Source organism: Oryzias latipes, chromosome 14 (genome assembly GCF_002234675.1).
Source record: "Oryzias latipes chromosome 14, ASM223467v1".
Taxonomy (NCBI): domain Eukaryota; kingdom Metazoa; phylum Chordata; class Actinopteri; order Beloniformes; family Adrianichthyidae; genus Oryzias; species Oryzias latipes.
The window spans coordinates 16,618,042-16,629,374 of record NC_019872.2 but is presented as its reverse complement, the minus strand read 5'-3'; the positions used below and the strand labels follow the sequence as shown (position 1 = coordinate 16,629,374).

At 40.3% G+C, this 11,333-nt stretch overlaps 1 protein-coding gene across 9 annotated transcripts in view; it reads right to left on the bottom strand.

The window, feature by feature from the left end:
• Positions 1-63: 63 nt before the first annotated feature.
• The window catches only part of LOC101172430 (neuronal PAS domain-containing protein 2), a 44,928-nt gene continuing 33,658 nt past the window's right edge, over positions 64-11,333 (bottom strand). For 5 of the 9 annotated variants that reach the window (XM_020708975.2, XM_020708976.2, XM_020708977.2 and 2 more), the window contains 19 exons: positions 11,017-11,171; positions 10,820-10,911; positions 10,503-10,592; positions 9,949-10,069; positions 8,823-8,936; positions 8,611-8,729; positions 7,814-7,896; positions 7,626-7,732; positions 7,393-7,540; positions 7,203-7,287; positions 7,003-7,129; positions 5,603-5,700; positions 5,377-5,463; positions 5,022-5,204; positions 4,487-4,681; positions 3,749-3,927; positions 3,578-3,670; positions 3,283-3,493; positions 64-3,017 (listed from right to left, as the gene is read on the bottom strand). In XM_020708975.2, coding sequence (XP_020564634.2) covers positions 2,814-3,017; positions 3,283-3,493; positions 3,578-3,670; positions 3,749-3,927; positions 4,487-4,681; positions 5,022-5,204; positions 5,377-5,463; positions 5,603-5,700; positions 7,003-7,129; positions 7,203-7,287; positions 7,393-7,540; positions 7,626-7,732; positions 7,814-7,896; positions 8,611-8,729; positions 8,823-8,936; positions 9,949-10,069; positions 10,503-10,592; positions 10,820-10,911; positions 11,017-11,171 — 2,491 coding nt within the window. In that variant the 3' untranslated portion in view covers positions 64-2,813. The remainder of the gene's footprint in view (positions 3,018-3,282; positions 3,494-3,577; positions 3,671-3,748; positions 3,928-4,486; positions 4,682-5,021; positions 5,205-5,376; positions 5,464-5,602; positions 5,701-7,002; positions 7,130-7,202; positions 7,288-7,392; positions 7,541-7,625; positions 7,733-7,813; positions 7,897-8,610; positions 8,730-8,822; positions 8,937-9,948; positions 10,070-10,502; positions 10,593-10,819; positions 10,912-11,016; positions 11,172-11,333) is intronic. The other 4 variants (XM_023962627.1, XM_023962626.1, XM_023962628.1 and 1 more) reach the window with 4 other exon arrangements.

Here is an 11,333-nt window from a genome sequence, read left to right as displayed (position 1 = left end):
AAAATGAAGATCACCTTACATCCCATGCAAAATCATTTACACTGAACACTGGAGTTTGATCGATTGTTTTTTTTTTTTCTTGGGTACTTCCACAAGGCAAACAATTGAAAGTAATACTTCTGAAACAGAAAATAAAAAAGGGAATTGCATTCTTAGAATATCTCCAGTACTATAAATCTCTGTATATTTAACTTTAAAATCAAGTTATCTTGTCTTTTTTTTTTAATATCGACTACTGTAGGCAGAAAACAGTGGATTCATAACAATGGCACCTGTTGAGTTTCTTGTATAGCCAGACCTTAGTTCATAACCCCTTACTGGGTAAGAGAAATGGAAGCAACCCAGTGGCTAAGACACAAATTTAGACTTTTCATATCATGAATAAAAGGACTGGATGATGGTAGACAAATTGCACTTTTTCTTGTCACTATTTTATTTTGGCTGAGTATCTGTCCAACAGATGGAGAAACTGAATCTTCCCCCCGTAATCTCCTTTTCTATGGTGAATGCATGAACCTCCACTTTAGAAATGTGTGTTTGGTTAGCAAGCAACTAGTTGTGCACACACATGCACACACAAAAAAGACCCTGTGTGATCCTGCTCTTCGGAGGACTAACATCCAAACAAAAAGATGCGGTTACAGGAATGTTTGGACATTTCCATTAAAATTTTCTCCATATAAATTACAGCTGCATATAACTCATCTAAATATACATCTGTTCTGAAACATTGCAAACAGTATAAATTAACATTCTTCTTTTGAATTGCACATTTAAAAAAATAAAAAGTGTAAAACAGCACTGAACGCACATGCTGAGTGGTGCAACTTGTGCAAAAAACGGGCAGCACCACTCTCTAATGGGACTTGCACATCTAATCTGTGGTGGCAGTCTGCCTTTTATAAAGTGTGGCAACAAAAGTGGGTTTCCTGTAAAACTGGGCCAGTGTAAAAGTTTTTTTTTGTTTCAAACTGGTTTATCAAGATTTCATCCCTGCTTAAAAGCATTTCTTTGTCTTCTGGAATCGAGTTTCGACAACATGCTCCATTCATCCTAACTGTTTGTTGCAACTGTCATTGCATTGCTATTGAGCTCTGGGAACTGCAAAGAGCGCACAATGCTGCATTATTCCTCCGGCTTATAAATTCGTTTGTTCGTCTTTAAATCCCAAACTGGCAAAGACAAAAGTGCAAAGCAGATTAGTCGTTACACATCATCAATTCTATCATTAAACCAGCACAAAGAAAAAGTGCGGATTATTCCCCAATGTGGCTAGAAAAGTTTAAATGATGCAACACAAAAAGATTGTAACATTTTCACACAGTGACAATGATCCTTAAGAGAAATGCAGCTTTGATTTTCTTTTTCAGGAATAGGGCACATCCGAATTTTTCTGTTTGAATAAAATACTAATCAGTTGGACTAAACATTTACTCTTTAATAAAATAATAGAATCTCCCGGTAACGACTAAAAGACTGACCAGGCCTGAATAAAATCTGCAGCAGTGTGTTGTTGCACTACAATCAAATGCGTTCAAGAAAACACCACGTGCCAATCAGTGGTGGTGCATGGAAAAGATGTTTTATTAAACCATGAACGGGACAAGACACAAGGACCAGGGAGCAGGATTGACCTCTCATTGTCTAAAATGACACAAAAATCTATTAAAACTTTTGTGTATAAAATGGATTTTTTTCATCATATACTTTTTTTTAAAAATAATAATTCCATTTATATCTGATATCATCACTACAGACACTTTCAGGGAATTGGAGACTAGCCAAACATGTAAAGGTTTCAAGTCACCCATTACACAGTATTTATGTATGTAATATATCCAATACAAATCTATTTTCGTAATATATTTTCAATCTGATGCAGAAAATTAGAATTATACTCTTATGAAAATAAACCTTTTATTTCTCAAATGGACCTGAGCTGGATTTTTAAAGCCGTAATCAGACAAAACTATCAAACCACAACAGGTATGGCTGAAGGCACAAGTTTCCCCCCTTTGGTGGCTGTTCTTTATTTATTTTAGGACTGCATAACTTCTCAGAAGCAACTAAAACTACAATTTCAGAGCTTTGTGTAAGAAGTTCTAGGAATTTCACAGCACCCGTTCTTCAGTTCGGATTGAGGCTTTAAAAATCTAGATCGACCTTCCATACGGTTGAAGACGATCCCGGCTTCCAGCAGTTCCGTGTAACATCCATCGGATCTGCTAATAACATGCTTTGATATGACGGTTGCCTTAAGGTTGTATTGCACTGTAAAGCTTGTCTCTGCGTGCAGTTTGAGAGACGGTGGGTACCGTTAAAGAGCTGTGACACTTTTTGTTTTGACTAAAGACGTTTTAAAGATGTGTCACTGTGGGATGGGGTGTCAGACTTAAGATTTAATAGATAATCTCAAAGTGAAGCCGAACATTAATTTATGGGTCAACAATAAATATTTGACTCTCGGGTAGGGTATCAGGCTACAAACAGACACTGAAAAAGAGGACCTTCCACATGTGGGCCTTAAACCTCCTCCTGGTGCGATGTGGCCTTGTGATGACTCTGATGAAGGCCCGGCGACCTCAGGCTCTGCTCAGATCCTGCAGCCCACGTTGGGTCAGTGCAGTCTGCGGCACCTTGTGTGCCGGCTTCCTCAGAACAGGCGGCTTTACGTCAAAGGTCAGATCCCCCGCGAACGGTCTCCCGTGTCCTGGGGGGAGGGGGGTCTTCCAGTAAAGTTTGACCGATCACAACGGCGCCTGAAGAGCCGCGCCACAGCGGCAGATTTTAGTGCTCGGACTGAGTCCGCGGTGCTACCGAGTCAACATGTTTCGGAACTCTGAAACGTTGCCAGTTTGGTTTTGGGAATGTTGGTACTGCCGTTGCTGCTGTTGCGTCAGTGACAGCTGCTGTGACTGTGGCTGCTGCTGAATGTATCCCACGGTGCTTTGCTGTGAGACATTAGTGGTTTGTAAGAAAGCTTGAGTGGATCCACTGTGAACAAGTCCTTGAGTCATCTGCACAAAAAAAGAGAGCATGAATGTGTTCTGGCCTTTCTTCTATTGTCCAACTTAGCATTTCAAAACTCGTTACCATCAATTTTTCAAATTAATTCTCATCTTTTGTAGTATTTTGTCTATTTTTTTTTTATTATATGGTAAATTATTCTCATATATAGGGATTGGCATACCATCTGTCTCTATTACCGGCTCTCTAATGATTAAGTTTAGCTTATATTACCTGAAATGCTCACATGATTCATCAAACTTGTGAATTTTGTACCTGAAAGAACTGCTGTGGCTGCTGAAGCTGCAGGGAATGCTGTGAGGCCTGAGGCTGAGAGTGGTAGGCTGGCTGGGACTGATGTGTGATGAAGGTGTTGTGTGGGATCATTATGGGGGACGTGAACACTGGCGAGGGCACAAGCAGGGCGTTGCAGTTGACCTGCTGCATGGAGAAGGAGGGGGCGATGATTGGCTGTTCCAGGTTGTATCTGCATGGAGGAACGCAGTCAGACATACTGTGACCAACACGCAGCAACCGTGAGCGTGCGTGTGTGTGTAATCTGATGGCTTACAGGGTTTGGGAGATACCCATGTTGCACTGGGAAGGCTGTGAGGTGACACTGCTTGTAGGGACCAGAGTCTGCATTGGCTGATTGAGGAGCATCCTGTTAAAAAATGAAATCTTTCAGTGGAGGACCTGCATGAGCCGTGCAGCCTTTTTCGTCATTTTTCGGAGTCCTTACCTTAGCTGTCCCTCTTGGCTGAACTGGTTGTCTGTGTGTCTTTGGTTTGCATCCTGCTGTGGCCGGGCGTTGGGCTGAGAGAACATCATAGGGTTGCTGTAGAAAGGCGTCGTCCGACTCGTGTTGGTCTGTACCGGCAAACTTACTGAATGTGATTGGTGTGAGTTCCTCTGCTGGCCCTGCAAGACAGCGAGAAAAAAAGAAGCTAAAAAATGTAACAATTCTGCTGAAACTCATTTAATGAGTTAAAGAGCTCCTAAAAATACAACCCTTCCTCTGCACCACTGGTCCCAAACGTTTTTTAAGACAATATTTTCAGTGAATGGTCCAAAGTTGTTGTTTAATTTGAGTACTTGAGAACTTCCAGTTCCAGAAAAATCAAGTTTTTTGCCTTTAAAAAGAAAAGTTGAAATTATCTGTAAATATTTTACAGAGGATGAAGATTCAATGAAACAAAGTTGTTGATTGGTAGAAAAAAACAATTTTTTACAATTTTGTAAAAAAAAAACAAGGCAACATTACAGGTTTTTATTTTCACAGAATGTATTATAACACCAAGAACTCAATTCAGGCTCAGATTATCTTTCAGGGTAAAAGGATTTCTCATATTATGTTTGTAAATAAAACATTTCTCTTTAACACAGAGAAGGATTTTCTATGCAAACGCTTCTGGAAAAATTCTTGTAAAAAAAAAAAATAAAAGATGTACTTCTAGTTATAATTTTGTCCTCTTTGCACCTGTGTCGTAGGTGAATTGTTGTCACTGACAGCAGAGTGAGGGGATGTAGTGTGAGTCCCGCAGGCGCCTGGTTTGGGGTGTCCGGGGAGCTGCCTGATGACCCCCGACTGGCTCTGCTGAGCTGGCCTTCCTGGGCCCTGCTGCTGCGGCTGCTGCGCCTGACCAAAGTCGTGGGCAGGCTGCTGTAACAACATCTGACGCAAACGTAAAAGAAAGAGACAAGGAGATTAGTTACCAAAAATAAATACGTTGCTCCCATAACTGCTATAAGTGAGTAATAAAGAAACTCTGTGATCAGACCTGGTTGGTAAGCTTTTTATGTGTAGCAAGCTTGGAAGAGCAGTGACATAACAGACAGAGCTCCAGATATCTGAGCCTCAAGTTATCTAGGTCATGTAGTATCAGGTAAAACCTCTAGATGGAGGCATTTCACCATTACTGCTGATTATTGTTTATTTCAATTATAATAATACTAGGTTGTTTCTTTGATGAAACTCAGGGGTTCCATAATGTGCAGGACAATCCTATATTTACCTGCAGGTTAGCAAGCTGAAGCTTCTCCTTAATGTCGTGCAGCTCTTGTTGCTGTGTCTTGATGTCGGCCTGCAGAATGCGCGTCCGCTCCTCCAGCTGCTCTTTCAGCTGGTTCATCACGCCCAGCTGAGGCTGCTGCAGCTGATACATGGAGGACTGTTGCGATGGCGGCGGCTGCTGCTGCTGCACACAACACAATAATGTTCATCGTTCTTTAGTCTTCACTGAAGCCAAAATGTAGTTTTCTGATCAATTCCCGATTTTTTTAATCGCTGTTAACACAAAACAAGTTAGATCTCGTGCACAAACAGAAGAGACAGAGGTGTTAGGCAGGAGAGGAAGTCTAAACACGAACCATTGCTGAGTGCTGGCTGCAGGTAGGAGAGAGGGGGAGGCTCATTTGGGGAACAAAATCAAAGGAATTTTGTCTTTGGGCCAAATTCTAAAGGAAAAAAAAATAACATTTTTTTTTTTACAATTAAGAGCCACTTCTGACATGATGTTGTCTTTACACAGATGTTTCCTATAGATAAAATCACACACAGGGAGACACTCATTTGTTTCATGAAGTACAAACTGACCTTCGAGCCGCTGGATTGGAGTCTGGCAGGTGTCTTATCCTGCCCGATGGAAGCGGACTGCCATGACGGCGTGCAGGCCTCTGTGTAGGAGTTTGCTGCTGCAGAAAAGACATTGTGATCATCACCACACATTTCCTGATGCTTTCTTTGTGACCACTCACCACCACCAGCCTTCTGTTACCTTTAAAGTCCTACTCCAATCATCTTTTAATCTTTTTTTTAAGGCTTTCCCAGTGATCATTTAATCATGATTACCGTATGCCATTTTTAGCCAAAATACAAAAATCTTGTTCACACTTTCTACAGAGTGGTTCATTAGAAATTTATCTCCGAGTAGTGGGTTGGGCTGGTAACATGGAGTAAGCCTGCACTCATTTCCCATCATCCATCTGTTTACATGCTCTCCCGGTAGCTTACAGCCCTTGCATTTTTCATCTGCTACTGATTCACAAAAATTGAATGAAGAAATACTCAGAAAATTCCCTTTTTAGCTAAATTTTCTTCACACATGTCCTCCATCATCAGAAAAATGCCACAAGAATAAGTTAAAAACACCATTTTTCATTGGAGTGGGTCTTTCATAACAATAAATTCAAGTATCTTTTCATTTTCATGTAATTGCATACTCCTGAATGGTTTATGGACCTTCACATATTTGTTTTCCTTTAGTTTCTGTGTCAATAGAAAATACATAGAGGAGGATGATAGTAAAGGACAGAGAGTGGCTTTCAAATTAAGCAAAAAAGAACTTGGCATCTTTTTTCTTTGGTTGTGTGACACGGCCGATTCATCAGACGTTGATCAACGTCTTAAACTGCAACCTCCCAAACCCCACGAACATTTGCTTCATGGCTTTCAGAGTAGCCCACACAAAAAGGCGTGAAGTAAAAACATGAGCCGTTCAATGGAGTTTTAAACCAAAATAGCCTGAAAATGGCATTTTGAGCTATGCTGAGATTGTATAACTCAAACTGAGACTCCAGTTTATCTGCTGCTGCTGAGTCGTCCTCATAAATATGCAGGAAATGAGATGTTTCAGTACATCTGAAGGTGGGTGGAACAGCAGTATGTTCAGGAGAAAGGAGGCTAAAAGTAGCATAAACTATACCTTGGAAACCTTTTAATGCTGATGCTTTCTCATTAAAAAATATAGCCTAGTTTGCTAAATTAAAAGGACTTCTACCACTGATGAGAAAATGAAACAAAAACTGCTCAACTGCAGGAGATTCATAAAAAGTAATCATTTGGATCTCTTGTTTACACATAAAATTCACATTGAGCTGTTTGCTGAGGGGATTCAGATCAGCAACAGACCCTCCAGCCATCTATGAGCCAGCTTTCTTTAAATAATGGCCAGCTGTGGAGAGAGTTTGCACTCTGGAGATCAGGGGATGACTCACATGCGGAGTCCGACAGCGCTGTGTGGGAGGACTTCCGGGAGCTCTGGGAGGACACTGAACGTGCACCGCTGTTTCTGTCCCGCGAAGCATCCAGAGTCGAGCAGATGTCCAAGTACAGCTCCTGAGCCTGGGATGCACCATTGCAGCAATCAGTGCAGTCCATCGCAGTGCAGTCCGTGCAGCTCAGCTCTGATTCTTACCTTCACTGAGGAGGGCGCTATCTCAGGTGGTGATAGCTCTTCGAGTCCAAAAGCTCTTCTCCGCTCGGCTCTCACCTCAGCGTAGCTGAAAACATACGCAGGTTTTTATGAGACACTAAAATGTGACCCCCACAATGGTTCACACTATAACTTTGTTGAAAAATTAGCAAATGTCAGAGGAGGAGGATACCTGATGACAGTGTGAGTGCACACAATGAACTCAGGCTTGGAGGTCCATTGGTGGTATGTTATGTAGTAGTGAGTCTGCAGCCAAATCCACTGCTGTCCTTTGGTCAGGAAGCGATAGTAGCAGGACTTGCCCTTTCCAAACTGCAATACTGAAGAGACAAGACAGAAAAAAAAACTCCTATATTCTCACTCGGAGATGAGGATGAAGAGGAGTAGATGAGGGAGAATCCTTACATTGTTTGTGACATTGTGCAATGAGCTCCAAGTCATCCACATGATAGTAGTCATAACCAGACGTTCCAAGCACCTCAAAGGGTAGATAGCCTATGATGGGTGGAGCTCTGGAAGACAGAAGATGATTACTTTGAGTTTGAGTTGACACCGTTATTTATCCCAATTTTTGATCCCAATTTTTTTGTTACCTGTGATCCAAAAACAGAAACTTCCATTCAAGGCTGTGCCTGGAGGTGAATTCATCACAAGGATCATCCACATTACACAAATCCTGCAGCAAAACAGAAAACACGAGAGTGAAGGTTTCCCTGCGGATCAACAGTACATCCTGTGAATCTGAGGCAACATTTCTAAAATAATTCATGGTAAAGTAGCTCAAACTAGAGCTTCTTGCTGAGAATTTCGATGAACTTTAAATGAAAGACAGCTCTGCTATCAAAAATTTGTGGTCATGTTTATGTTTAAGAGTTAGTTTCCATGTTCTAAGTGAGTCCATAACTCTTGAAAATTTCACAAATCTGTGAACAAAAGCAACACTTTATAGTCTGCAGGAGAAAATGTGAATAAAAGCTGTAAAAATAAAAAAAAGTTTCAGTTTGATTGCAAACATCTGAGATTTTTTTTAAAAGTGGATAAATATGGGGATCCAATTCTCCTAACAAGAGATTTTTGCAAACTCATCCCTGTAATAGATAAGTTCGTCCTTTTTACAGTAAAAATAATCAGATTTGACCTATAATACCATTGAACTGTTTACAATTGCTCGTCTTTAATTTCTCCAAAGTTTGACTTCTAGGAAGAAAAGGATTCAAAGGTGGAAATTCCAAAAAAGTCCAGATGAATAAACCAAATAATCCAACTCCTTATTAACATTCCTCTTTGACTATAAATGTTCTGACAGTTTTATTCCTTTAACAAAAACAGATGTTCATAACAAAAACTGAACACAAAAAAGTCTGCATTTGAATGAAAAAGCTGCACACACCTTCAGAAACTGCGGAGTGACTAATCGTACAGTGGCAATGAGGCAGACCTGCTCCTCCAGAGATGACTGCAGACTTCTGGGTAACGTTAATTCATGTCCGTTACAAGAAGACGTAGGCACTGCAGGAAAAGACCGTGCACGTTATTCACCAATTAACATGGAGAACATTTGATTTTAATTTTGAATAATACAATGCATAAAAAAAATCTTACCATTGTTGTGAAATTTGAAATCTCCGACAAACTTGACATACTCATACACCGGCGGCTCCTTTGGGTCCAAGTTTCCTCTGGCTAGATGACAGCAAAATTCAATATGCGTCTCGCCTGGAAAGCAAGGTCATTTCATTGTTAAGGCATAATGCAATATGAATGCATTTTAAAAGCATAAGCTTAGGAGTGCAAATGAGGAGCCTAACAACACACAATTACATAAAAATATTTCACAATCGACGTTTGCTTTTAGGCTGAAATGAATGGAAGCAAAACATACTTCTTTCACACTGGAAAATAAACATTTTAAGTGCATTTTTTTTTTAAAACAAAATAATATTCTGGTAGTATGATTCACTTTTATATTTCTTCGTAAATTAGAACAGAACAAATTGGGAGGTTATGACTAGGAGACTGAAAGATCTGTATATTAGTCAATGAAGGTAAAGATGAACTACTAGAAGGCTGAGTCTTGAATTGTCTCTATGGTTTTCAGGGATCTTACTGCTGTTGAAAGCGAAGGATTCTGGTTTTGTAGACACAATTTTAACCCTAATGAGGAAAATGGCTCCAGAACTGGCTGTGTGACAGTTTGCATTAAGGTTTCTTGTGTCAGCCAAAGACTTTGGTGGCTCACCGTCTCTCCTCCCAAGAAAAGCGCGACAGAAACACGGGATTAAGGTCAGCTTCTTTAGTCTCCTATGCTACATTGCTTTGGATTACTGTTAACATAACAGTGATTTAAGGTCTTAAGCATGATACTAAGTCATCTGCTATTCTTAGGTAAAAATCTAACCATAGAAACAAGCTAATCAACAATCCAATAACCCACAGCCGTCCAAACAGCAACTTGTTCTGTATGTGAGAGTTCAGTCGGGACAATCTTTGAAGTTATTCTGACACAATAACACTGCAGTCATGAGGTCATGAGGCAAAATGGGATTTCCTTTCATAAAACGACAACAAACAAGTTTTGAGGCAGACATTAGGTGAATAAATTCACCCCCGACAGTGAGTTTGACCTCCTAAAATAAAGGCAATGTTTGGGCTTTGACCTTTCCACTGTGCTTCATCATGATGACCCAGACAGCGTGAGAGCAGAGAGGCCGCTCAGCAGGACACTCACTGTCAAGGAAGTCAGCAGCAACGGGGTCAGTCATCAGCATGTGGGATGATAGCAGCTTATACACCTCCCCATGTTCCCGCTCCGGGAGGAAATTCAAGATACTTTGGTCCACCATATCTGACTGGTGCAACACAACAAATGAATGATGGTTAGTCTTTGAAACACAATGTATTCCAAACAAAAGTTTCTGTTGGCAATTTGTTACAATGAAAACTTTAAAGCCTGATTGCCCACGCAATCTTTAAAATAATGATGCTGTTTTAGACAAAGTGTGTCATGATTTGAACTTTCCTTTACTTATTTTCAATCTTTGAACCATCAAAACTGCTCCAGAACCGTTTACTTCTTTATTCTTTCTTTTTAGGACTTATCAAGAGAATTTTTTTTGCTGTATAGACATTAATTATTTACATACTTCTAAGTCTTTATCTCTGTGAGTTAGTCTTTTTATGCTAAATTTAGACTTTTTCAAAGCAGGAAGTGCATTTTCAAACGCTAATAGTGCAAAAATATAGAAGGGAGCCAGTAGAATGACAACAAGCTCCCCCACTTACAGGTAAATGGCCAATAAGTGAAGAGACGCTGTCAGATACATATATGATGTTGCCATCTGTGGTTAATGCAACCAGGAATCCATCCAGGGCCTGTGAGGAAGGAGTGCAAAAAGGTTAAATTCAATGAAAGACAGGCACAGCTATCTTTTTCAAAACTGGGATTTAGCAATGAAATGTGTTATTAGTGCAAACTTCAAAAGAAAAATAGTAAAAATCAAGTGAACTTAAATAGGGCACTTTGAAAAAACCTTTTCATGACATGTTTTCTTTGCTGAGCCAAAGCCCCATTTCTCTGTGTGCATCCTGCTGAGTTTTACCTCCAGCATGAGCTGAGTAAACTCCTCATTACTGAGGAAAGAGGGTTTCCAGTCCTGCCTCACATCGCTGACTTCATTCTGTGCAGTGATGTCTGAAAAAGTTGAAGAGAAATCAAAGATGAGGAGGGATCCAAACTGAATGGGAATGCTTGGGGGGAAAATGCAATCAGCAAAAAAAAAAAAAAAAATGTTCCCACCTTTCTGTTTTTGCAAGAAGTCAATAGTTCTTTGCAGTATCGTGGACTTATCCATCTTGCGCGGATGGCCCTGACCCTGTAGCATGGTGCATAGCTCCTTGATGAGAACATTGAATTGGTCTCTTCTTTTCTTTTCCGATTTGTTTCGGGAGGCCCTATATCAGGCAGCACATTTGAAGTGATCAGAGAAAAAAAAAAGCTGAATCAAAACCAGACAAAACCAAAAAAGAGATAAATGAGCACCAGGTGATAGTCCTAAAAGAAGAAACGTCTGTTGGTGAACTGCCCTAAAAGTATGTCTGCATAGTGAAGCTTTT